Source organism: Poecilia reticulata, chromosome 10 (assembly GCF_904066995.2).
Source record: "Poecilia reticulata chromosome 10, P_reticulata-male-v2, whole genome shotgun sequence".
Lineage (NCBI taxonomy): Eukaryota > Metazoa > Chordata > Actinopteri > Cyprinodontiformes > Poeciliidae > Poecilia > Poecilia reticulata.
This window is the reverse complement of record NC_088839.1, coordinates 7912637-7940615: the sequence shown is the minus strand read 5'-3', so window position 1 is coordinate 7940615 and position 27979 is coordinate 7912637. Positions and strand designations below refer to the sequence as shown.

At 38.9% G+C, this 27979-nt stretch overlaps 2 protein-coding genes across 3 annotated transcripts in view; both read left to right on the top strand.

Annotated features, from left to right (window-relative positions):
- Window positions 1–4923, top strand: part of gpc3 (glypican 3) — a 197295-nt gene extending 192372 nt beyond the window's left edge. For both annotated transcript variants that reach the window (XM_081611673.1, XM_081611674.1), the window contains exon 8: window positions 450–4923. In XM_081611673.1, the coding sequence (XP_081467799.1) occupies window positions 450–619 (170 nt within the window). In that variant the 3' untranslated portion in view covers window positions 620–4923. The remainder of the gene's footprint in view (window positions 1–449) is intronic.
- A 15316-nt stretch (window positions 4924–20239) lies between these two features.
- gpc4 (glypican 4) overlaps window positions 20240–27979 on the top strand; it is a 46995-nt gene continuing 39255 nt past the window's right edge. The window contains exon 1 of the mRNA XM_008419859.3: window positions 20240–21139. Coding sequence (XP_008418081.1) covers window positions 20983–21139 — 157 coding nt within the window. The 5' untranslated portion in view covers window positions 20240–20982. The remainder of the gene's footprint in view (window positions 21140–27979) is intronic.

Below are 27979 nucleotides of genomic sequence, written 5' to 3'. Positions count from 1 at the left end.
CAGTCAGGTTTCAGCCGACACACAGATGGCACGCATCAGTCAAACGTTTCTGGATGGGTTTTTTTTTTCCTCCTGTGTCTGAGACATGACTTCATGCAGCCTCTGTGGGGTTTTTTTTTTTCTGTTTTCAGCAGATGCACCCTTCAAGTCGCCCTGTTTCGGTAGCTTCTACGACTAAAATAAACATGCGACGCGGTTCGACGTGCGTCTGCAACAATAGCATTTAACATCTGGTTATATGCAGAGGGAGGTCCGGTTTGTCCCGACGCGGCGTTGTTTTTGCAGCTGCACAAGGCTTCACGGAGCAGCGAGGCGGACGCGTGTGTTTTTTCCGTTTCCATCTCCGTGTTTGTTCTAAACTTCTCCGTCCTCCTCATATTCCTCTACCTCGCCCTCATTATCTCCTCAGTCGCTCACTTTTGTCTTTCTCTCTCTCTCCCTCCCTTCAGACCTCGACAGTAACCTGGATGACTTCACCTTCCAGGAGCAGCTGTTGACCCCTCGGCTGGCCACTGCCGGGATGGGAGGGGCCCCGTCAACTGCGGCTCCGCTGCCGAGGAGTGGCCTGGTCCCTATGCTGCCAGCGACGCTCGCTCTCCTCCCGCTTTGGCGCCACTGACGGAGCCGGCCTTCTGCTCTCTGTCTTAGCTATAAATTCCTTACAAACACGTAGAAGGTGACAAATCTTTTGGACCTCTTGCACGCCAGCGGCCCCATCAAAGGAAGTAACAACCAAAACCCCTTTTTTTTTTCTCTCTCTTACTCTAACAATAGTTTTTCTTCATTCAAATTTGGTCGACGTTCTAAAATCAAGCACACTCCATATCCCGTCTTGTAAATAAGAAAACTTCCAGCTGGCAAACTTTGCTTTTTTGTACTCTCAGGCTTCACATGCTCATATACTGACTTTGTCTCTATAGCAACAAGGCAGGAGAGAAGCCGATTATTTATTAAACTGTGGACATGTAAATAAGTGTAACCACTTTGTCTGTACCGACTGGTAGCCCAGCTGGAAGAACCGAGCATCAGCCGCTGCCATCTTCCCTCATGACTGTGAGTGAAACTCTCGCCAGCACTGGACCTGAAAGCTCAAAGGGAATCTCCTCTCTTAAAGGGAAAGTCCAGAACTGTTTTCAAACGAGGTTCTGCTGAATGCTTATGCACAGTAATCGTCTTACCTGCTCTAGGTGACGATCTTCGTTTAGCGTGAATTCAAATTGGTTGATCCAGGCAGAAACTGAAAGGTGGTTCACATCAAGATCACAAATGTTTTTAAAGGGCCAGAACTTTGCCAGAATGTATTGATAAAATCCAATAACATCTCTTAAGATATTAATAAGCAGCTGCTTCTACCTTGGATAAGTACTTCTTAATGGGGCAGTGTTATGTAAAACTGACTTTTTTTAGCTTTACATCACGATATAATGTTAGTCCCTAATCTGAAACGTACCTGGAGTGTCGCCTTGATTCTTTCATGCAATGAGAAATCCTTTATTCTCCATGGCAACCATTCAGCTGTATAAAACAGATAAAGGAACGGGAAAGGAGCATCTTCTCCTCTTTTCTAGGTGAAGTTCCCTAGCTGAGTTTCTGCCCCACAGAGCTCCCCTCCCTTCACTCAGCTCCTTCAGACTAGCCAGCAGCAATTAGCAAACATAAGGTGGAACTGAGCATCAGCTGAGCTCAATGTAGGAGCTACTTCTCAGAACAATGCTGGTAAAAATGTTGCTAAAGGGTTTAATAGAGGAGTCATGTTGTGATGACTTCCTGAAGGTGAAGTTTTATGAAAAGCAAGAATTTTTAAAGAGACAGAGGCTCAATTTCAGGGCTTAAATTACAAATTTGTCATATTTGATATAGTGTTTTCATAAGAAATGACAGTAACGTTGTTACTTGATTGTGCTATAAAAGGCACTATACCTGGAAAAAACATAACACTGCTCCTTTAAAACTAAATACTACTGAAATGTTTTCACATCTATCCCTCCCTCCTGGACTTTGCAGGCGTGTTTGTGATTTTTTTTGCAGTTTTTGCAGTTTTTGCTACTTTAGAGACATTTACAATGAATTGTGCAATATTTGTCTTGATGCATGACAACAAATGTGACTTTTTCTTACTCCCCATTTTGATCACGTACCACAACTTGACATGAAATAAGGCTGGAGCAACGTAGCTGTAAAATATTGTAAAATATTTTAAATAAACTCACAATTTTGCATTATTGCTCTTGCGTTAATTTCCGCGATCTCTGGATAGTGACAAACTGGAGGGGCAGATGGATGTAATTTGGGAATTTGCAGATAAAATCTGCTTTGATTTGATTGATACAAGAATATTTAAGCCCACAACTATTATCCTAAAGGCTTTGTTCATATTCATGTATCTGTCTAGTCTAAAGGGCCACATTAAGAGTTATAGTGGGCCGGATTCGACCAACATGGACTTCTACAAGTTCTGTCTAAGGAACTTTGTGACTTTTCCAGGCATGATGAAGGCAGGTTCATAGATAAACTAAACTTTAAAACACTTTTAGAGCTGGGATCCAGCTGGGATGTATGACTCTTAACCTGCTTTCATAATTGGATTGGACTGACTGTATTGTTCTGTAAATAAACTGGATCTGTTGGGCTTTTAAAAGGGCCCTGAGGTGACATTTGTTATGAATCAGAGTTATAGTAGTAAACTAAGAAGAACTAAATGAACCACAGCAGGAATAACAGACAGACATGGAGATGAAAAGTTGAATCCAACAAGGAGAGGACAAAAACGGGAAGCAGAGAAACCAAGAAGTGGCTATTGGGGGGGAAGAGCAGGGTTGCATCTGTTAGAGACTAAAGGAGCTGAGGGAAAATGACTAATTGGTGTGGAATGAATCCACTGGGGAAACGGTGAGATCAGGGAAACTAAATAAGCCTCGGAAACATTAAGCATGACCAAAAATTAAGGTGATCAAAATACTGAAATGTAAGAATGAGAAGCAACAGAAAATAACCCAGAAATTAAAACCAGAATGACTCACTAAACTCCAACCACATTGTAGCTGGATAGTTAATCTTAAATGGACAGAATTATGACTTTTCCAGGCACATGGTGTCATTTTATAACACAATCAAGCAAATATAGAACCTTTAGTTGTTATAAAAATGCTCTAAAGATCAAATACGACTAAAATAAATTTGACTTTGTTATTTCGCACTTTGAAATTGGGCCTGTTTCTTTAAGAAACTCCTGCTCTTTCTGAAACTGCATCTACAGGCAGTCATGACAACATCACCCTTCTATTAACCCTTTAGCAATGTTTTTACCAAAGTTTCACTGAGAAGTAGCTCCTATGAAGAGCTCAGCTGATCCACAGTTCTACCAAGTGTTTGCTAATTGCTGCTGGCTGGTCTGAAGGAGTTGAGTAGGAGAGTCAATGGTTAGGGCTGCTCTGTGAGGTGAAAGCTCGGAAACTGCAGCTCTGAGGAGGAGCTTCGTCCTCGAAGGCGGAGCTAGGTCCACCCGGGCATTATGCACAACTGAATGGTTGCCATGGAGATTAAAGGATTTCTCAAACATGCATGAAAGAATCAAGGCAATGCTCCAGGTTTGTTTTTTACATGATATTAAAGCTCAAAAAAGTTGATCTTGCATGATACTGCCTCTTTAATAGAAAATGTTTCTGTGTGAATCTTACGTTTCACACAGTAAGATCTTTGGTGCGCCGCCACTTCCTGTCTCCATTTCCTGCGGAAATAATCTTTGACTTTGGTGTTAAAAAATTTCCCAAAGTAAACATGAAAAATGTTTTAATGGTTCATAAAATAGACTTTGCATAAACTACTCTAGAGTTCTTGATACAGATGTTGTTTTTAATCTGGGCTCCTCTCTGATAAACCGGATTAGCTAATCTAAGAGACTTTAGCCTCTTAGACTAGCTAATACGGATTCACGACAAGTGAAGATGCCGAAGAAGGTAAGGCATTCACTACTCATTACTTCTCAGCAGAACCTCATCTGAAAAATTCTCCACTGTCCCTTTAAAGATGCACTGTTCTTTCAGAAGCTGTGCTTTAAATATCTCTTTTTAACTCTTGATTGTTCCTGCTTGGGTGTTTATAAGATGAACTAAATGAATTCTAGCTGATTTTTTTTCTCTTTCTCACTCTTATGAGCGGAGTCTGCTTCGTTTTGTAAAACTGCAGCTTTAAGTGTGCGACTCAGCCTGACGGTTGTACAGATGTGTGTGTGTGGGTGTGTGTGTGTGTGTGTGTGTGTGTGTGTGTGTGTGTGTGTGTGTGTGTGTGTGTGTGTGTGTGTGTGTGTGTGTGTGTTCCTGTGTTGGTGCCACGTTTATAAAAAAAATGTGTTAATTTGCCATCTCTTAGTTCATGAACCAATCCGCTGTTTGGAATGTGACGCTTCGCTACAACTTTCTCGCTTACTCGTTTGCCCTGTGCATAAAGCAAGTTTTGAAATGACATATACAGAAACGGTGCAACTCCGTAGGTAGTGTGCTTGTGTGCATTCAGCTAGCTGGTTTTCAAAATTCTGATGTTTGCGTTTAATCACTGGGTCTCTTCGGGTTTTCTAGGCTACAAATCGGAAGTCCCATTTCATGTTATTGTTTGTTTAATTTAACTGAGATTTTAAAAGGAAGTGTGGTGAAAAAAAAAAAGAAACGAAAACCAAGACCAGCTCCCGTGTTGTTTGTATTGGAGAAAGTAGGTTGGATGTGCAGAGAGACGCTAATTAAAAGCTGGACTCGGCAGACTGTTCAGAGCTGCAGGTTTAACTTGTCATATCAAGAGGAAGTGATTACAAACCGTAGCGTGGCTTCCTTCCACGCAGGTTTCCCGCCTGCAAGCGAAGCAGCAGCAGTCCAGACTGTTTTCTAACTCACTGTTCAAAGTACAAAGCAAGAATAAACCGCGATCATTTCACTGTTTGGTTCTTTTTTTTGTTGTTGTAGTTTTTAAAGTTAAAATTACTGTCTGTTCAAAAGAAAAACTAAATTAAATGTTGCGATCTACAGTAAAACATATGGTTTACAGGAAAAAAAGAAAGCTTTTTGTTATTTTTTAAAATAAATTTGCATCATTCATACACGGGAAAACTCACATTCACAGCAAACATCGTTTCAATGCACTTTCCAAGACAAACTGATCCACTTTTCACACAGAAGTAAGTCCAACTCAATCAAACATTTTCAAATTCAATTATGTCCTAGTTTTAAACACCTTGGTTTATTTCAGGGGTAAAAAAATGTTTTGCTTACATCTGGCGTGTCCAGACTTCGTCACTTCGGCCAAAACTGTCAACTAAAATGTGCTGACGGGACAAAAAAGTTACATTTTTAATAACTGAAATCGCCAAAAATGTTACATTTTTAAATGTATTTTAATTAAATTAAAGTTTTTGGTCATTGTTGTTTTTTTGTTTTTTTATGGGAACCAGATCATAGATCTAAAACTTGCTAAATGACTTCCAGTTTGCTTGTAATTTTGAAGAAAATTGAGAAAAAATATTAATCTGTTCTCATCAGCAAAACAGGATCTATGTCAGTCTTTATTTCAAAACATTTGCTGTATTTAGTCAAGTTTTTATGCAGCGTTTAAAAGCAGGTTTGGGTCCATCAAAGTGAACTGTAGCAGTCATGTCAATGAGTGGATGTGTGCTCCAGGTTGCCATGACAACAGGAGAAACTCAGAAAGCTTGGAAAAGGTGATCACTGTGTTGCATCAAACATTTTTTGTGTGTGGATTTGAGTTTATAGGTCTTGGTTTTGTCCTAATTTATTTCATTTATGTTTGTTAAAAATCAGCCCATCAGCAGCAGAACTGAGAGAAAATAAAACCACAGAATCACCGATTCAGAAGTTCTTTCTACATTAAATCATAATAATTATTATTTATAGCAGTAGAATCTCCTTCAGCGGTTTCACAGAGGAGAGAAAACGCCGCCCTTCTGATGCACTTTGACCCGGATTTTAAAAAGGCTTCGTGTGAATTCTGCACTTACATTAATAATATGTGATTTAAATGTTTTTTTGTTTGTTTGTTTGTTTTTTCATCTGACTGTGTTAAGCCTTCAGAAAATATGACTCATAAAATCAGACATGTGGCCATCCATCCATCGTTTATTTTCTACGACTCTTCCAGTAGTCGGAGTGAAATGTGGAACCGGACATTTCAACAATCCATCACAGAGACCTGCAGTCCACTTTATGTAAGTATTATGTGTCTCACTAAAGTAATCTGCAATAACAGTAATTAATCTAAGTGTTAATATGTAAACGTAAGCAGGAAGGCATGTGAAAGGTAAACGAGTTTGGAAGTAGATTTAAATTAAATGGGGGAAAAAGGGTTTATGACAAAAATTTCCTTGAAAACAAAATACATTAATAACAGATTTATTTAAGTGGCTGGATAGAAATAACCAGCAATTTGAATTTAGGCAAATAAACGCATGAGGTCACAAAACAAAATTGATGATCACTTGTATAGAATATATGTAATGTTATTTGTAGAAAAGTCCTTAAGTTCTTTTTTATTTCTCACTTGTTGATTCCGGATGAAAAGATTTTGTTATTTTCTTGTCATTTTTTTTGTATTACCACTTCTGTTATTCCATAAATCAATATTCAGAATGCAAAAGCCATGTTTAGAGCTACAGTATGTAACTTTTATAAAAACTTTTTTTACATATCATTATGTTGTGGTAGCGGCCCCACCTTTAGGCGCCATTTGCTGCGCTTCTTACTATGCGACCTAACTGGAGTTGTTTTTCTGATACAAAAGAAGAAGAAGCTTCTTTTGAGCTCATTTTTATAGCCTGATTGTGATTTTTCTGAGACTTCAAGAAAATGCGCGGTGGGAGGAGAAGCTGATCTCCGCCTTGCAGCGGGAGGAAAGCAGGTGGCTCAGACGGCCAAAGAGGATTTTTGTATTAAACGACTATAAATCTTGTAATAGTGCCGAATATACATCCACTAATGTTAGTCAGGGTGTTGCAAATAACTTAAAAGTGTCAGAATTCATTCATAATATAATTCAATGTGTTTTCAGGTGTGTCCGTCTTCTTGTCAGTCGGTGTTTACCTTCAGGATGTCCAGAGACGTTTAGCATGCATTAGTTTTTTCTGACTTCTGCAGAAAAGAAAAAATATAAAACATATATATATTTTTTTTTTCTTTTTTTGTCATAGTACCCCCAAGAATTTAAAACTACTTTCATCCCTGCTGATAACCCTTAAGCAACAACCAGAGTTGGCTAGTAACTATTTTTTATAAAGTATTTTTACTCTTACTTGAGTAAATTTTCTGGATTTTCTACCCACTGAATGAAAAACAAACTCATTTTAACTTAAACCTCACTAGACAGATACACACCTGCAGTTTTTATTAAAGTTTAATAAGTTTATTAGTGAAAGAAGCTGATTTGGAATTTTTTTTTTTCTGATTTTTCCTTAAATGAATTGTCATTTTTTACCTTAAAATACCAAAATATGCTAAACTTAACTTTGTTTTGTTCTGTCTGATTATTTAATTGTTAAATATTAATTAACAATTTGATCAGTTACTCAGTACTTGAGTTACTTTTCACCAAATACTTTTTTGCTCTTACTTGAGTCATTCTTGGACGGCTACTTTCTTTTTATGAACTTTTATGCTTCCATTTTCCTCCCTCACTGACTGTCTTCTTGAAATAAAACAATGGTTTACTCTTAACTTCCTCAAATTAAATTCCAGTAAAACTGAACTTCACTTAATTGGTACTAATTCAATACTAAGTAAACTTGATAATTTCTCCATTTCAGTTGATAACTCCTCCATTTGTCCCTCCCCTCAGGTTAAGAGTCTGGGTGTCATCCTCGATAGCACCCTCTCTTTTGCCTCCCATGTCAATAATATCACTCGGTCAGCTTATTTTCATCTCTGAAATATTCGCCGTCTCCTTCTCTCACTCCGCACTCCACTGCTGTTCTGGTCCACAGTTTGGTCTCATCTCGTTTAGACTATTGTAATTCTCTACTTTTTGGTCTGCCACAGAAAACTCTGCATAAATTACAATTGGTTCAAAATTCAGCTGCTCGTATCATTACACAAACCCCTTTAATTCATCACATCACACCTATTTTACAACAGCTCCATTGGCTTCCAATCACAGATCGCATCAACTGTAAAATACTTCTAACTTTTAAAGTAATTATTTTTAGCCTTTTAGAAAACCTGCAAAATGTGAATTTTGTTCAGTGAGGAATGTCGACCATCCATGAAAGACAATGAAGGCGTTTTCATGGTTTAGCTTTGTTTGAAGCCAGTCCTGTTGCTAGGTAACGGCCGGACTTCACTGGGGTTGCTAGGTAACCCAGTTCCTGCTGATTTGTGATGTTATATTCTGAAGGTTTTTGAACCTGATAGACTGATAACCAGGGGTGAAAGTAAGGGGGTACAGCAGGGTACTGCCGTGAGTTCACCCACTAATCAGCCGTGACTGATTAGTTTTTCAAGAACAATCTGAAACACGACTTCATCTGTTAATAAATAACTTTTTTCCCATTCTATATTGTTTCTGAACTGTTCGTGCTTTGCTAGAGCAGCGGTGCAAGACGTCGATCGCGGAAGGTTTTGAGTCGATCTCGGCATTAGGTGACAAACTGAACGCCGCCAGGACGCTGAGAGCAGCACGTCCTCTGACTTAAAACGTTAAAAACGTTCGTAACTCTATTAAAGAACAACAGAAAATCAACAAAATGTGTTCAAATTAATGACCCAACAACAATAATAATCTCAGTAATTATTGTTTCAGCAAGGTGTTGCGCAATTCTGTGCGTTTCGGTTCCATTACCAAAATAACGAGCAGAGCAGGAGTTTAAAATGAACTAATCGACGTCCGCTGTGTTGATCGCAAAATAAATATCAAGCCTGCAAGCTTGATATCGTAACAGACTGAATGTTATATTGTTTAACGTAATCTCTGGAGTTGTTCTGCCGTTGTTATGGCAGGAGGTTGCCATAACAACGGGTATGCTTAAATTACAGAAAGAGACTGAGAGTAAAAATGTGCGAGTGGTTTAGAGTTGATCATCTGTTCGGGTTGTTTATCTTTGCTGTGGCTCATCACAGCCGCTGTATTTTCTGAACGTTCAATAAACAACAAACTTGGACTAATCGTTCTTTGTGGGTATACGTCATTTATAAGAAATATCAAACACGGTAAATATGTTTCATTAAGTATTTAACAAACAAATGGCTTCTTCCGCGATAATTATGTGAAATTAAATTGTCTAATATAAAAAAATTGTTTGGTGAGGTCGGGCTGAGAGTCTGAGAGACTTTTCCTTATCAAACAATTTTTTTGCCTCTTATTTCGTGGAAATATTGATGCTGATGATACTTTCTCCAAAATAATAACCTTTTTCAACCTTTATAGCTCCACTGTTGAAAATGAGAAGCTAACATTCACAAATGACAGTGAAATAAAATCCAGTCCAACATCTGGTTTGAGGTGATTCCTCTGGAACCTGTTGGAGGAAAAATATCCCAACTTCAGAAGATGAGCTTTAACCTAACAGAGCTCTGTGGCTCCTCCTATCAGTATGAGATTCAGGGTGAGGAGGCACCATGTTAGGAAGAGAAGTGGAAGCTGCAGGTTCTTCAGAACAAACAGGTCATGATTGATACTGATTATCAGTAGAACCAGTTTAAAAGCTAAATGAATGGTTATATGCCAGACATGGAAAACCAAGATGCACTCCATGCCATGATGTTCAGAATTTAGGTCTTATGGCATCTCAACATTGTCAACATTGAAGCCAGTGGGCTGAAGGAAATACAGCTTTATTTTGTAGCAATTCAAGAGCTACCAGCTTTTATCGCTTCGCAAAAAAATTAATCACCACAGAAACTCCAAAGAACACAAAGAAGTTATATATATACCTCCTGACCCCTTGGTGGGGTCAGGAGGGTTGCTGGTGCCTCTCCGGCTAACATTCCGGGCAAGAGGTGGGGTCACCCTGGACAGATTGCCACAGAGACACAGAGCAGCACAGAGACACACAACCATGCATACACACACAGTCACACCTAGGGACAATTTATACAGACCAATTAACCTGAGAGTCATGTTTTTGGACTGTGGGAGGAAACTGGAGTACCCGGAGAAAACCCACGCATGCACAGGGAGAACATGCAAACTCCATGCAGAAGGACCGGGGCTGGGAATTGAACCCAGAACCTTCTTGCTGCAAGGCAACAGCTCTACCAACTGCGCCACTGTGCAGCCCCGCAATCTTTAATCAATTTTAGCAATTCATATATCAAAATCTTCTGCTTCCTTTGATCCTTTATGCTTTTGATTTTGCTATTTTTCACTTCTTCAACTATTTCTGGCTTTGTTCTAATTTCTGCTTCTGCTAATTTATGCTTTTTATTATTTCCCTGTTTAATTGTTTCAACCATTTCTGGCATTGTACTAATTTCTGCTTCTGCTTATTGATGCTTTTCACACCTTCTCCAATTCCTTCTATGTATTTCTCTCTTGCGCTCTGTTTCTATCTGTTTCTATTCATTCTGCTTGTCTACTTTTCTGTATACCTTCTATTTCTACTGATCTTACTCTCTGCTAAGGTCTTCTGCAATCTTTAATCAATTTTAGCAATTCATATATCAAAATGTTCTGCTTCTTCTGCTGCTTTATGCTTTTAGGTTTGCTATATTTCACTTCAATTATTTATGGTTTTGTACTAATTTCTCCTTCTGCTAGTTTATGCTTTTTGCTGTTACACTGTTTAATTGTTTCGACCATTTCTGACGTTGAACTAATTTCTGCTTCTGCTAGTTTATGTATTTTGCTGTTTCACTGTTCAACTGTTTCAATGATTTCTGGTTTTGTACTAATTTCCACTTTCTGTAATAATTATGCATTTTCTTAACCTCTGTTTCACTTTTTGACTTTTTCAAATAATTCAGGTTGCACACAAACTCCTGCTTCTTCTGCTGAATTCTTCTAAATTTCAGTACGTACACTTTTTCTACAATGTATGACTGTAGCGTTCTGATTTTTCTACATCTTAATCTTTGTTTTCATGTTTCTTGTATTTCTCCATCAATCATTCTGCAAATATGCTTCTTTTGCTCCTTTTTGCTTTGTTTTGCTATGTTTCGCTTCTTCAAATATTTCTGGTTGTGTACTAATTTCTCCTTCTACTAAATTTATGCTTTTTTTATTTGTTTCACTGTTCAACTGTTTCAACTATTTCTATTTCTTTTGCTTTCTTCTACTTCTTAAGCTTTACTCCACTTTTTCTGGCATTTCTGCAGCAATCATTCTGCAAATATGCATTCTCACGGCTGTTTCGCTAGGAACAGCTATTTTTCTAGTTTTGTTTGTATTTCCTTTTAACTCATGTAAACCACTTTGAATTGCCTTGTTGCAGAAAATATGCTATATAAATAAAATTATCTGACTTTACTTACTTTACCTTACCTTACATGTTGAGGCCTAGAAGCCTCAACAGCTTCTAGGCCTCCTCACTTCATCAAAATCTGGAAGTCGGAATAGAGGCATACTACCATATCTAAAAACATTGCGGGGCGTTTGAGTTGAACAGGATTTCATTTCAGTTGGTAAATGCAAAGATTTTAAAAGTTCAACGCCAGACAATGGCACTCCTGTACAAAATCTTCTTGTTTTTTCAACCAGGTTGTAAGTTGGAATTATTCCCGCTTTTTTGAGGGTTGTGTTATATGTAAATGCCTCTATGTTGTAGTTCTGGGCTGGTTTTCTTGGTCCTAGATTGTTGATCCCCAGTCCAGCTCCAATCCAATTAGAAAATCTCACAAAGTAACTCATTGTAAAATTTCTTGAACGTCCAATAATGATACTATGCGAATGAAGATGAATACAAATAACAGATCTTATGTATATATATAGATATATATACAACCCCTCTGTGACGTCACAGGACAGTTTACTTATCTAGCCACGTCACTGGTGTGTTGCATAGGCCTAAGGCAGCTGACGTCAGCAACGTGACATGACAGACTGAAGCTCGAACGTCATGTCACGTGAGTTGGAGCGGACGACAGAGAAGGAGGCGGAAATGGGCCCTTCAACTACAGACGTATTTACGTTTTATTCGTGTGTATGCTCCCAACTAACAACATAGAATTGTTTGTGAATAAAATTTAATGTCCCTTTTCCACCGGCTCTACTTCAGCAGCCCGGCTCCGAGCCGGAGCCTGTAGCACGGATCTGTAGCACGGTGCTGCCTGGCGGTGTTTTAATGTTTTAGCGCCCCACCAGTGGCGCAACTACACATTATTCAGGTGGATGCGAAAACATAAATCGGCTGATTGGTTGTTTTCGTCCGGGTGCATTTCTTCAGACAGCAGTAGTAGCTCAGGGAGCAGGTGGAGGAGAAAGACAGTTTTCACAAGTTATCTGTCTCATACTGTCACACCATGACAGTTTTAACAAATAGAAGAAGAAAACCTAGATTTTTGTAAAAGTCGTACTTTTACAAATATTAAACAAGCTAAATACATTTTAGCTTAAGCAAGCTAAAGAAAAAAAAAAGTTTTTAACTTGTTTAATGTTGGCCAACGCTTTCTCTCTCTCTCCCTCCCTCCCTCCCTCCTGTAGTGGTCCACGGAGCAGTATGCGTGGGTTTTAGTTTTTCGAGAAAACACCTCTGTACATTCACATTTTAAACCCTGTTAAGACTTCACAGCCAGCCCAACCCGTCATTACATTAGGGTGTGGTCAGGTGCGGTGTGTTACGACCACACCGAACCGTGATGTGTCATTCCACAGACCCTCTCTGCAGCACAGGCGCCTGCTTCAGCCCGAGTCAGAAAAGAAAACATGAATAATACATATATATATCTCGGCTGCCTGGTACTCTTGAGAGCTTGTTGACTTTTCTCCAGAACATGTGAGGTCATGTTGATGTGTTCCCGCCGCAGCAGCGCGGCTATTAATGTCAGAGACCCACTCAGCGTCATCTCTCACGTCCTAAGTGTTTCGGTGTCAGTTGCTCGGTACCGCAGACGTGATGCTTCCTCGTTGGACATTAAGCGGCTTTCAACAAGCAGGAGGTGATTCATTGTTCAGACAACAGCTGACGGTTTGTACACCAGTGGACAGACAGAGAAGTCATCTTTTTTTTCTGAAAACTGTCTCCTTTTTTTCTACGTTTTGAGTTAGTGTGAAATAAGGTCGTAATGTTAGATTATTAACACTGCTTCTGCGTAGCTAATTAATACCTTTTTGTTCTTTTTGCGGCACTTGATACCACGGAGTGTGTAAAGGTTTAGCGCATTACTTTACAAAGAGCGTTCTTTTAAATTTTTCCCATATTTTGTCATGTTACAAACCTCTGTATTTCATGTTGATTTTCAACAAAAGCAATACATGGCTTTCAAAATATTTTACGAACATAAATCTGAAAAGTATGGCATGTTTTTTTATCCAACCCACATAAATGAACACTTCGTAGAACCAGCATTTGCTAACAGCAGATCCTTTGCCATGTCTCTACCAGTAGCTTGCACAAGTTGGAATTACGAAAATAAATTTGCTTATTGGAAACACAGCAATTTAAAACAAAAAAGGAAGTGGGAGGAGCATGATGGAGTGGTGTGCTTTGCCACTTGAACAAACATATTCCTGTGTGATTTTAATTGCATTTCACATTTAATGGAAACATCGGAATGGCAAAATTTTAATATATATTTTTTTACATTAGCAGAATACAAATCCAATCCACTCTTCAGATTTTTTGGATATTTTTGAAAAGTATTACTTTACTCACTTCACAATTATGCAACACTTTGTGTTGTTCCAGTCAATCTCAATAAAATGCATTGAAGTTCCAGGTTGGAATGTCTAGTTTGAAAAGTTCAAGGTGTTTGAACACTTTGGTAGGAGCTACAAAATGTTTCCAGACGGTGCAATTAATCTTTGACTTGCTTAAAGCAGTATTATGCATTTTCCAGGCACGTAACACAATCAAGTAACTATGTTACGTCCTCCAGTTGTTAAAATCTGTATATATTCAATATGACTTAAAAAATGTTACTTGGTAATTTAACGCCTTGAAATCAGGCTTCTGTTTCTTTAAGATGCTGCTGCTCTTTCTGAAACTCCGCCTTCAGGAAGTCATCACAACATGGCTTCTCTATCAGAGAAACAGCAAAAATAATGAGCTCAGCTGTTCCACCAGGTGTTTGCTAATTGCTGCTGGCTAGTCTGAAGGAGCTCAGTGGGGCATGGCTGCTCTGTGAAGCTGAAGCTTGGAAACTGAAGCTCGGAGGAAAAGCTTCATCCTCAAAGGCGGAGCTAAATCCATCCAGCCGTTCTGCCCAACTGAATGGTTGCCATGGAGATTGACTTGATTCTGTTCTCAGAATCAAGTCAACACTCCAGGTATGTCTTTGATGAGGGAATAAAGTCAGTTTTACATGATGCTACCCCTTTAGCTTACATTTACATGTAGCTTACATTTCTGAAAATGTCAGTGTGAGTTCAGCAGGTTTGCCTAAGAACAGCAGTATGACAGAATCAGTCTAGCTGAGAGACCGGCTCATTCCATTGCGGTGAGTGAGCTGCTCTGCTAACCGCAAACATGGTTTCAACTGAGGATTACGTCACTGCCAGAGAAACCACTGACTTCTGATTAGGTAGTGGAAAAAACCCCCACAAAAACAATAAATTACGTTCAGACTGAACTAGTTAGGGAACAAAAAAAAAACAAAAACAAAAAAGCAATTTAGCCTTATCACCCTGACTCATGCCCAACTTATTATTAGAGCATGAGGGAAAAAGTAAAATGCAACAAATAACTCTTAAGGCTGCCGGAATAAAATCCCTCGCTCCAAATAAATCGCTTTGGTTTATTACGTCTGCCCTGCCTTTGCTGTCCTCCGCAGGACTTTTTGGTCGGCCATATTGCTGCCCGAGATGGATTGTTTTTTCTCAAGCACGTCTTGTTGTTGAGCCAGTTTAAAGAAGTCATTGGCCATGCAGGCGGATAGTTAAAAATAAATTAAAAACCTTAATGACGTTTTGAGGGAAGGAAAACAAAAACTTCCCAAAGCAATAAAACACAGTGAAGTGCAACAGGCTTGACAATTTGATGAGAAATATTCCACAAGGAAAAATATATATAAATAACTCAAAGAAAATGGACGGCACGCTGTGACGAAGAGGACAATGCAGATATATTGCTCCATGTGCTTTTTTTTTTTCACCCTCGTCCTCTCTTCAAAGCCCTCCGTGAATCATGAAATTTACGATTTCCCGGACTTGGAGTTCCACAAATCCGCCGCGCCACGTGCGAGTCGCGTGCGTTCGTTCGTTCGTTCGTTCTTTTCCCGTTTCGTTTCTCTCCTCTGACGCATCACGCGGTGCTCCGGAATTAGCGAATTAGCTCGCTAATTAAACGGGCCTAATTGCTTTCACCTTTGCCAGGTAACAGACTCTCATTCACGCCCGAAACAATGAAACAAGCTTAATTAATCCTAATTGTTTGCGTCCAAAGCCTGTCTGCTCTCCTAACAAGGTCAGCTTCACACGTCTGTCTCTGCACTCTACACACCAAAACCCTCTGTTGTAGTGATTCACATCCATGCACACCTTCCCAGCAGTTTAAGAAAAAAAAAGAAAGAAAGAAAAATAACGCCATCCTCCTCCAGCTGTGCTTTTCACCCCTGAGCTGGATTGCAGCTTTTAAGATGGTAAGAGAGGCTGATTATGAGGAGATGAGCAGGGAGAGCAACAGCCGGCCCATGATGGGGGGTTTGCTCTCTGAATGCTAATGCAAGGCTTGAGAAATGGCCATTGAAATGCAGGGTCCGTGTGTTTTCTTAGGCTAATACTCGGGGCAATGCCAGAACAGCCTCAGCTCCAAGAGCGAAAGGTCACTTCAATAATAGTCAGCAGGATAACAGCGGGCAGTTTTGACTGAGACTCACTACTGTACAACTCATGAGCTTATCTTAATAAGAGTCTCCTGATCAATGAAGTAATCAGTTGGAATTAGATTTTTTTTTTTTTTTTTACCCCCTGCTGGGAAAAATCTCAAATTTCTGTACATTTCCCAAAGTTAGGATACAGCTCAAGTGAACAATACAATTATTTAAACATCAGTTGAAATAAGAGAAATCCACTGCAAAAACACAAAACTTTGCCAAGTGATTTTTCTGACTAGTTTCTAGAGCAAGCATCTTAGTGCACTTGAAATAAGACAAAACCAACTTAAAAGTAACTTTTCAGCAACATATAGGAGCTTGTTTTAGGTAAATAATTACTTGATGTTGATGGAAAAAGTTCCAGGTCCATTGGCAGATTATTTCACAGAGTCATTGACAGCACTAAGACCCTCCCCCTGGCTCTGATTGGTTGTTTCTACTCAGCACTGGGAGAAGGCAGAGGAGCTTGATTTTGTTTCACATATTATCTGTCTGATACCATATTGTCACAACATGGTGACAGTTTCAACAAATATATAAAAAACATGTCTTTTTAAATGAAAATTACATACTGCAGCTTTGACAATAAAATATTCAGTGAGCTGAGATCCTAGGATCCATCCTTTAGTATAAAAGATTGCTGTGGCAAAAACTAAAAGTCCTACAATTTTTTTTTTTAAATGACTTGAAAGAAAGCAGTTCTTGTGAAAGGTCAACTGTGATGTGTTGGTGTTCACTGCTACCACTTCCAGATGTGTTTTTCTGAATAATTACACAGTCACACACCGTTATTTAGACCCCCCCAGAGCCTTCAAGAGTTGGAAGGGTCATCAAACAGTGCATAGAAATCAAAATAACTTTGGCATTCAGGAGCTTAAGAGTTCTCCAGTCCAGTCCGATTTTTTTTTTTTTACCAAGTTGGATGTTAGAAATTCCTCAGTCACAGAAAAGAAAAAAGAAAGAAAGAAAAGCGTGAGACATGTTGTGTCATTCAGAGCTCATTCATGTCTAATTACCATGGCACTAAACCATTTTCTTAGCCTTTGTGGGCCTGTTGAGAGGATGGCCAGGCCCACTCTCTCCCATGCGCACAGCTCCAGCATCCTCCTCCTGCTCCTTCGGCAAACCCAACAGCAGTGGCGGCGGCGGCAGCAGTCACACAGAATGAATGGAGCTGCCTCAGGAATGCAGACACAAAGGGAGGAATGTCATTCTGCCAAGTGCCGCTTATTCCAAACCAAACCAAAGGGACATGTGCACGCACACACAGAAGCACCCCACAAGTCCAGGCATGTTCAAATCACAGGGGGTGAAAAGTCTTATGATTTTTCTTTCCCTCCTCCGCCCCCACTATAACAGAATACAAACATCAACTTTGTGCCCAATAATTTTTGTACCTTTGACGCGTTTGTCCTCCCCCTATTATTAGACTTTATTCAGACGACACCTTAGTGTTCCCAGTCAAAAAAAAGGTGCTATTATTCATAAAGCTTTGAATAGTAGTTTGTGGTTCCTTTATAAGCCAGTGATTCATTCTTCATATTTAATGAATAAAACTTAGTACTGTCTGGAAAAAGAAAATGAATCGGTGCTAATATTAGGGCAAAGGTCTACTTTTAGCACCGATTTAGCATTTTTCTCTACTATTAGACTTTATGCGGACGACACCTTGGTATTCTGAGTTTATCATCAACAAAAAGATGCTAGTACTTATAAAACATTGAATTGTGGTTGTGGTTCATTCATATGCCAGTGATTTATTCTTCATATTTTATAAATAAAACGGGTCTACTTTTGGTACTGATTTAGCATTTTTTGCTGTTATTAGATTTTATGCAGACGACACCTTGGTATTCTCAGTTTCTCATCAAAAAAATATGTTAGTACTCATAAAACATTGAATTGTAGATTGTGGTTCCTTCACACAGTAGTGATCCGTTCTTCACTGGTATATGAAGAATGGATGGTAAATAAAACTTAGCATTATGTGAAAAAGATTTTGTGCTAAAAGTAAGACAAAGGTCTACTTTTAGCACTAATTTAACATGTTTTTCCTATTTTTATATTTTATGCAGATGATACCTTGGTATTCTCAGTCTCATCAAAAAATACTTTATTATTCACAAAACTTTGAATAGTAGGTTGTGATTCCTTCTTATGCCAGCAATTCATTCGTCACGTTTTATAAATAACTCTTGGCACTATTATAAAAAAAAATCAGTGCTAAAAGTAGGGCAAAGGTCACAGTCAGAGAGCAGCGTCAGACACGTCAACGTTTTCTGAAAACGGCGACAGGTTACATGACGGCAACTCCCTCACTGCTAACGGCACACAAGCCTCTCTGTTTGTGTTAGAAACAGGCCTGTATTTTTTTTTTTTACCCCACGGTCACAAAAACATATGTCAGGATTTGAGCCGTGTCCAGTGCATTAGCGCCTTGCTAATGCAGCCCTGGACGTTTTGACAGTTTTGCCACATTACAATGACAAACCTCAATGTGTTTCATTCAGATTTTTGGGGGTAGGGAGATGATGCAGAGCTCTCAATCACTTCACAAAGGAAAATCAAAGATATCAGCGTTTTGTATTGATTACTTCTGAGTAAGTGCCGTACTATACAAACCTCATTTGTCTGCAATTAATCACCTCAATCTTTGAGGTGATCCACAATCACCTCAAAGTTTTTGCCCAACTTTTTTGTAGTTGCAACTTTTTTGATGTCTTTCACAATATCCAACCCTTTCAGGGTGATCTTAGGGAGTTTTAATTTCTGTTATTTTTCAGCTTTTTATCAACAGTTTAAATACACCCAGCATACTCAAACAGGAATCCAGCATCCAGTTAATGGTAATGCCAGCTTTCATCGTCTAGAGATTTACATATTTGTTTGTTCTTTGGAAAATAATCAGATTTTTGGGAGAGTGAGTCCGTGAACAACAATTTTAAAGTCTTGAACCAGATTCTTGGTTGGATTTAAGTCTTGACTTTGATTAGGCCATTCTAAAACATGACTCTACTTTGCCCTAAGCTATTCTACTGTATTTCTGGCTGTATATTTATAGTGTTGAAAGTCTTTTACAGCCTCTAATCCGTTTTCTTCTAGTATTGTTTTCATATAAACTCCAACTAGCTTCTCTGTGTCCAGCTAAAGAAAAGCATCCCCAAAGCATAATGCTGCTCCCTCTGTGTTTTACAGTGAGAATAATGATGTGCGGTGTTTGTGGAAAAAGGCAAAGTTCAGTTTTGATTTGACCTTACATGACGATGAAATGTAATATTGTTTTATGCATTACCTGTTCATTAAACTTCTCCATAAATATTTGTTTCTGACCCAACTGTTGTGTTCCTTTGTTTTCATGATGCTGTTTCTTCTCTAATGTTGTCTAACAAACAACAGCTGAGATTAAATTACACAGATTTTTATTTAAGGACTTTATTTAAGGACATCAGAGTAAAGAGGGCTGGATAAAAGTAGACCTGTCACAATGACAAATTTTGGTGGACGATAAATTGTCCCAAAGGTTATCACAATAAGTGATAATGTTGTTTTGAGGCTATTTAAGGTAATATAATGGTAATGGTATAATAATGCAAGAAGACATTATCAAAGATCAATAAATGTAAAATTTTAATGGACATTTAACACTGGAAGTGAAAGACATTTTAAATATTCAACAGAAACAACCAATAAAGTGAACAAGGAAGTCTGTAAACAAAATTGTCCTTGAAAAACATTTAGATGAGACCAAAGCACTGGACTAAAGACTTTTGTCATCCAGATTTTGGTAGAGAGAGAAAAATGAGAAACAATAAATCATGCAAATGGAAATTATTCAGTTTGTTTTCATTGATTTATTTCTTATCGCAACAGGCCTAGAGACAAATGCATGCCACATTTTAGATTTTATAAAAAATAAAAAACTGAAACTTTCTCTTCCATTGCTGTTATATTGGTCTGTTCTGGTATGTTTGTGTTGGTAATGTAAAGAAATAAAACAGCACTGAAACTCATGTGACTCCTCATTTTGTAGTGCAAATTTATTCATTTATTTTTTCACCAGTTTTCATGATTATATTGTACGTTTGACAGATATTTATATTATATAGTGCTTTCTAGGTGGAGAGATTGAGATTTTTTTTTTCTTCGCTTTTCATTGTGTCAGTTTTGTCCAACAATGAGCGGAGTCCGTGGCTCCACCCTCAGCTCCAGTCCTGGTTTTTAGCACCGGTGATTCTTCTTGTCTAGACAGAAAGCAGGCGGACCGAGGCGATCCGGGAGAGTCCCTGCTCCGTACTCCAGCCCTGGTGTTCCCGCTCTCCGGCTCTTTGTCCCCGGAACTCGCTCTCACTCCTGGCCGTCCACCGGGGCTTTTTTTTTTTTTTTTACTCGCATCTGGATCCCAGTACGAGTCGCAAACAGCCCAGCGTCCTGTGCCGCAGAAACCACGGCGTCTTTAAATTTGGGAAAGAAAGCAAGAAAAGAAGAAGAAGAAAAAGGGAAGACAGAAGAAACCCAGCTCTCCTCCGGCAACTTTCTGCGGTCTGCTGTCCTCCCGTGGTTTATCCGTTCGTCGAAGCCGTGAAGCAGTTTGTGTGAGACTGTGATTGTTGCCTCAAGTTGGAGAGAAAGTTTTTTTTTTCTGCTCGCTGTTTTCGCACATAAGTTTTTTTTTTTTCCCTGTCGAGTCTGGAACTCGATACTAAACTAATACCTGTTGCTTTTTAAACGTGCGACGTTTTAACAGGGTTTGGGCTTTTTTTTTCCCTCGGTGTTTTTTCTTTTTTCTCTTTTCTTTTCTGGCTCCCAAATTGTTGCTGCAGAGCTGGCCTCGGAGCTGCTGTGAATGAAGTTTCTGTTGAGCTGAAGAAATCTCCATGAGGAAACTCGGCCTGAGAGACGCAATAACTTTGCCTTAACTAACGAGCACACAAGACACCTGGGAGGCTGTCTGCCTATTCTGAGTTTTAATTTTCACGGTTTTTATTATTTTTAAAAACATTAAAAAAAAAAAAATTTAAGCCTTAAAATGAAGACGCTGTCGGTGCTGTGTGTAGTCTGCACGCTGGCTGTGTTGTCCGTGTCGGGAACCTCGGAGCCAAAGTTGAAAAACTGCAACGAAGTTCGGGAGGCATTCACCTCCAAAGGCTTCAACATGAACGATGCCCCCAACAAAGTGGTCAACGGTGAGTTTTACTCTCAAGCTCTGCTTTTAAGCCCACGGGCGGGGAGGGGAGCTGCCCGGGGGTTTCATTGTAAAGATTTCCTTGTGCTCTTGTTTTACGTTTTTAACTTGGTAAAGTTGGCTGTAGTAACTCCGGTAAACATTCAGTCTCTGTTTTAGCCGTTTCCTTTTCTTGGATAACAAAAACATGTTAAATATGTCTTTACATAAAAAATAAAAAAAAACCCGCTTTAAGTTCGTCCAGGTCTTGAAAAACTACAGCAACTCAGCTGTTGCATTAAAGCTGCTAGCCAAGCTTTTTTAGAATGAATCAAAATCACGTCAGCCACTTCTACGACAACGTGTTTTGGTATATATATGTAATTATACAGTTGATAAATAGTTTTAATTTAGGTTATAAAAAATAAATAAATCTGCTTTCCCAGAAACAAGCCTCAACAAGCATGTGCATCTGGTGATGTCACAGAAGGCACAAGGCAATTCATCTTTTTTTTTTTATTGGCATTTTTGAAACTTTGCTTGCTTGTTGAACTTAGTAGCTCAGTAGCTTAGAAATAGTCAAACATTTGAGAATAGTGTTTACTATAGAATTTTGAAAAGTACGAAATGTGATTTCTATCCTTAAAAAAAAAAAAATTAAAGGTTGAGTTTCCAAGTTTATTTTTTTCCACAATCTACATTTATGTGTTTTTAAATGACCATTATCTTTATGCTTAATAAATTAGATTTTTTTTTTTAACAAACAGAAAAAACACTCTTCAAAGGTTAAAGTTGTCATTTGTGATTTCAATGCTATTTCTATGATTTAATGAGTTACACACGTGGCGTTTACGTTGAATGCATGGTTCTTTAGCTGGAGCTAGCTTACAGGTCAAGCAGAGGATTTAAATTTCTACTTAGTAGATTTCAGAATCATAAATTAAAGTTATCTGTGTTCAATCTCGATTAATCTAATCCCAGCATTATAGATTTTAACAGATCCAAGTTATCCTGAAAGTCACAAATGGATCTATAACTAAAATATGTAAAGAAAAAACCCAACTTGGTGAATGTTTTGTACTCAAATGTTCCACAAAACTGGCAAAAAAAGAGTGATTTTTCTACCATGCATTCATTTTCTTGTTGTTTGCTGACATAAAACTCTTTCTGATAGAAAATAGACCAGATTTTCAGTTCCAGGACTGGTCAGACATAAAATAGACTGAATTTATCCACCAGCTGTATATCTCTTAAGATCTCCTGTTGTACTGTAGGTGTTGCAGTGGCGACACCTCACCTCTCCCCTGGCTAAACATTGTTTTCCATGTAGGAAATACTTGCAGCTAATTCATAACAATATAAGGGGGTATAATCGACACAAAAGCCCGACTCCCTGCTGAACGAGGCCAGGCCTGTGTTTATTTCCAGGCTTCCTCGGCGGAGGCTCCTGCAGCTGTGAAGTGCAGGCAGCCTGCGGTGATTTAGTAAACATTCCTCGCGAACAAGGCTTGTGGATTTCTCTCCTCTGACTCGGCTAGTCCTCGTTTTGCGGTTGAGGCTGGCTCCGTTTGAGCCGAACGTGGACCAGACGAGAGCACATGACGGGATGAAGGGCAACCGGCAAAGGGGGCCCGATGTGTTGGGAGTTAGACGGGGGCAGGAGGGCAAATCAATGAAGCCAATCATGGGATGCAGCCAAGTAATGGAAACTTGGGTAAGGGGGGCTGTTACAGTGACGGCTTTGAGGGGAAGCAGGGGTTAGGAGGGGAGGAGGCTTGAAATTCCTCTGTGCCCTACATACTGAAACCCTCCCCCACCTTTCTCCATCACCTTTTAATTTTAACAGTAGTTCAATGATTAATGTGTTGTTGGCAGCCGTGAAGTGTCTCCAGCATTGTGCTCTGGTGTGATTTTTACAATCACTGATATTTTGGTCGCGGCGTATCTCTTATCAAGTTTTGATGTGCACAATATCAAAACTTAGGTTAAATTCCTCTCTGTTGTACTTGAAGCTCTTTTTGTTGTAATTTTAAGCATAAAACAGCCTATTTTGTCATCTTATTGCAAATATCTAGGTCCTTTTTGTTCCTTGGTTGTTGTTTTTCTGGTGGTTTCTCACAGAAAGCACTTCAGCAAATCTGCACATGCCAAATACCACTAGTAGAAGAACCATGTGTGTGACAGCATGGAGACAAAATGAGCTTTTCAGATATACACTGCCTTGTAAAAGTATTCATTCCCTTTATGGCAGAGGTGTCCCGATGCAACTTTTCCCATGCCGAGACAATACCGATATTGCGGCTTTGAGTATTGGCCGATACCAATGTTGACCTGATACATTATCAATGCAAACAATGCACATTTTTATTACTTATTTGTAGTGTGGAAAGTTAGAAAACGCTTGATAAAATTATAGACAACAAAAGTAGTTGGAGAACAACTGACTTGGTCGTTATTATTAAAGTGCATGTGGGATACAAGCGCTGCTGGATAGAAATGCTGGAGTGGATTTTAGATGCAGTCTGGTATAATCAAATTCTTGCTTTTTTTCGTCGATATTGGACTGACATCAAGATCGGATTGGGACACTTATACTTTACGTTTTTTAAAATATTACAACCACACCCCTCTCATGGAGGAATTTGTTTTACCTTTTGCACTCCAAAAATCAAATTTTTGTGAAATATTGGTCAAAGAAAGCCATGTTCAAAGAAAACAATGCAAGGACGCATAGCAAAGAAGGTCCTCTGATTAACTATTTCAAGTCTGTGTGGTGGAAAACAAATACTGTGCATCATAATGAATGAGGTGTGAACAACATATACTTAGTGTTTTATAGCAATATTTTGTGGTACTGTTGAGATTACGCACATTTGTTTTTATAATACTGCTATTTATTACTTTTATTGTGGTAATGTATGGCTTCCACTTCCTGGCACAACATTCACAGCTGCTTAAATACAAACACTGTTCTTAAATAACATTTACACTCCAGGTGTCGTTTATATCGCTAAGCAGCAAACAGCGACTGCGTTTGGTTGTGTTTTGGAATTTACTGATATTTATTGATGCTTTCGTGGAGCAAACGGTGAAGAAGACGGCAAAAGTAACATTTTAATTTTTTTGTAACACCAATAACTGAAATTTACCAAGATAATTAAAAATTCTTGTAATAGCATTTTTTTATAATGATAAACTAGGAGCAGACTTTAACCGTATTTGTCATTTCTCGTGATGAATTTCTTATCAAATAAGAAATTGTTTCTAACATTGTCATGATAAATTCCAAATGTGTTTGAACACCTTGAAACTGTCTGGATTGGTAGTTTTATTATTTTCTGTTTGTTACATGAGAGCAGCAATATTATTAAATGCAGCTACTATGTGTTAATGTGACTGACCTAAAGTTGCCTAAAAATGACATAAATCATCTTTATTGCCACTTTTATGGTTATCAAAATACTACCACAAAATACCGTGATAAAACTTAAGTCTCTGTATAGTCGCTATCCTTAGAGTGAAACATGGTGGTGACTGCAGCATGCTTGGGATCCAGACTGAGCTTCAGCTTTATATTTTGTGGGGCGGAAGAAGAAGAATGTTTATTCTATTTTTGTTTTTTCTGTTATAGGTGTGCGAAGCTGCTAGAGAGACATATCTCAATTAAATGCTTCTACAAAATGCTGACAGTGGGTAACAGAACTTCAGATCTGTGTTCACAAGAAGTGTGGAAAACCATGGATTATTTTTCTTTCTCTTCACAACTTTTTGTGGTCTTTCATGCTGAATCCCAATAAAATTCACTGAAGGTTGCGGTTCTAACAAAACAAAATGTGTTGAAGGGTTATGAACGCTTGAATAATGGAAGACACTATTCATCCAGGCTTGGATGTTTCTCCTTGATAGACACTGTAGTAAATGATTCATTGGGGGGGAAAAAGACTAAGAGTCTCTCGATACTCCCTCAAAATGTCTGGTTCAACTTCATAATTAAGCAATAATTTTAACACGGTGGAGCTGTCAAAAGGCTCATCCTGAATTAATTTTCCTTTCCGTTCGGCTCGGTAGACTTGCGTGACAACAACGCATTGAGGAAAGATCCACTCGTCCGTCTTGGTTTTAATGCAAGTAGATTTGGACTTGCCCTCGCTTTGGTGCAAACATCATAAATCCAGTGTGTGGAACACGAGTTCTCGGTGGAGACAGACATTCAGAGATCGCATTTTGAACCGCAAACATCTCAAGTTGTTGTTGGCAGCCAACAGATAAGAATGAATGTGTGTTGCCATCGAAATTACCCACCGGTTTATCTGAAACCAGACATGAGTCGGTGAAATGTTTTTTAGGCAGTGAAACTGCAGTGGAAACCCAGACTGCTCGAGTTTAGACAGAATGAAGTGATACAGAGGAACAGCAAGCTTGCTTGGTAAATTCCTCCGTTATCCCATGGTATCAGCTGAACCGCTTCTCATGGAACCGGTTCCAGACTTGGCTTCCAACTTTTCTTTTTTGTCTGTCTGAGGATGATTTATTTGTGGCTTGTGGTGGAATATTTTGCATAAATTGGGAAGTAAATTTCCCCAACAGAGTGAATAAATAATGTTGGCAATCATGGAAAATGTAAATGGTGGTTTCTGCTGCCTGACTCTCAGCTAATAATGTGTGCAACTGTTGTATTTGGTTCTTTAAATTACAAAACGCTCTCGCTAGCTGAGTGGCGAAGATCCTCAGAATTAATTTATTAGCTTGTAGATTAGAAGTAAGTTGGTGTAAGACTCTCACCGTGTGAAAACTTTGACTAAGACGCAGCATTGTCACGGCAACACAGTGTAAACTTGGGACAAATTATCAAATTGGTTTTAAATCATAAGAGCAATGATTATCTCTTCATCTGTTATGAGTTTGCCTATTAGAGTTGGTTTTATCATCAATGCCATCTGTTCTTTTTCACTTGTACTTTGGCAAAAGTTTTCTGGCAGTGTTCCTGTACTTTGTTTTCTATATCAAACAAACTAAAACCTTTGAAAAACCTTTTTTTCCTCCTTGCCTGTTGTGGCGCTGGACCAAGAACAACTGAGATAAATGACATGAAAACATCTAAAGACGACGCCTAGCGCAACTTTCTTTTTCACGAAATGCAAAGAAAAACGGAGTGGTGTGAGATTTTAGTCTTTGTAGGATTTCTGTTTTTTAAAAGTTTATGAGCCATATGTTCCGCTAGTACTGGATTCACACGTTTGTTTTGGTTGTATTTAACCATGATACCTTGCGCTGTGGTTAGCTTCCTGCTTACGACGCCCTACAGTTCGCTTGGCATTTGAATGGCACCAGAGTTAACGTCAACCAAACCCAGACCAAGGTTTGTGCTCCACAGTTTGCTTTTCTGGTCCTGATCAGGATTTGATTTCTCATTCACACCTCCGCAAATGAACCAGACCATCTAGACAAACAAACCAGATTTTGATAAAAGCGGACTAAACAGGCCTGGTGTGAATGCACCCTTTGTTGGCTACAATTTATTTAAGTCACATAGAATTATATTTAGCTCTCTCTACTTTATAGGACTAGAGGCAGCGCATGCAGACAGTTTAACTGGCTATTAAATATGAAATATTTAGATTTTCCTTTCACTCTCCAACACAGCCTTTTAGAGAAATGAAAACCTTCAGACTTTTCCTTCCCTTTGCCTCACTCAGTTTCATACCATATCATTTTATATCCACATTTTCTCTTAATAGAAAGAGAAATCTATACAATCACATCAACATGGAAAGTCTTGTTGTTAGAATTGGTTCCAGTTGGTAATGGCTAAACAACATTAGCACACCAACATTGAGTCAAAAAATGTCCCATTGCTGCTTTATTAGCCGACTCTTTCAACACCGTGGGGCAGCTGTTTGCCTTTGGGCTTCAAAATAAGAGTCTCAGACATGGATACAACAATGTGTCAAGTCAAAAACACTTATCTTTAACTCCAAAGTCTTAACAGTAGCTTGAAGTGACGTCACCACATGAAGCCACACGGCTACTTCATAGTTTCTTCCTGGAAAGACTTTGCTTTGACGAGCAACATTTAAATTGTATCACAAGATCTGGTTGTTCCTCCACCCATTATTCTGACTTTCTCTTGCATCTCATTTGAAGGTTTCTAAACCACAGGAACAGTGTGATGATATCAGGTTTGAAACCATAACTTTTGAAATTCTTGAGGGAACGTGAGTGCACTCACTGCTTAGCTGGATTCTTCAATGCACTGTTGTTTCTTCCTTTTTCTTTATGATGTAAAATCTCTTGATCATACCTGTGCATTGTACCAAAACTCGAAGTGTTCGTGACCACAGCCTCTCGGCCTGATCGAGAGCTTATCATCTTCAGTCGCACAATTTGAGGAATCTTTCCTACTAAGCTAACGGTGAGGAGGCAGCTTTCTCAGAAGTGTAACCATTTGGAGAAATAACAGGCTGGCCATTGCTGGGACATTCAGCTGATTAGTTGAGGGCGGTGGGGGCGAGGGTACAAGGTCTGCAGGCATTTTCTTTTTTTTTTAGTCCAAAGATCAGGATGAGTGGCTCTGCTCAAAACAGGTGCCTAGGTTTCTCACTCCTGTAATAATTAACAGATTATCCATTAGCCAAGTGTTCAACTTCCTCTGTTGAGGTCAAATCTAAAGCCTGAAGATGTTTTCTTATTCTTCACTAGAAAAATGTCAGCCTTTTTGGATTCACTACAGCAGCAGTAGAAACTTATGCTGTAGTCAAGATCTTGCATTTTTATTGTGTTGTCTTGTATTGTCTTAAACTTGTCATATTTACCGATAGCTCTCATTAAAAGGAAAGTACCGTATTTTCCGCACTATAAGGCG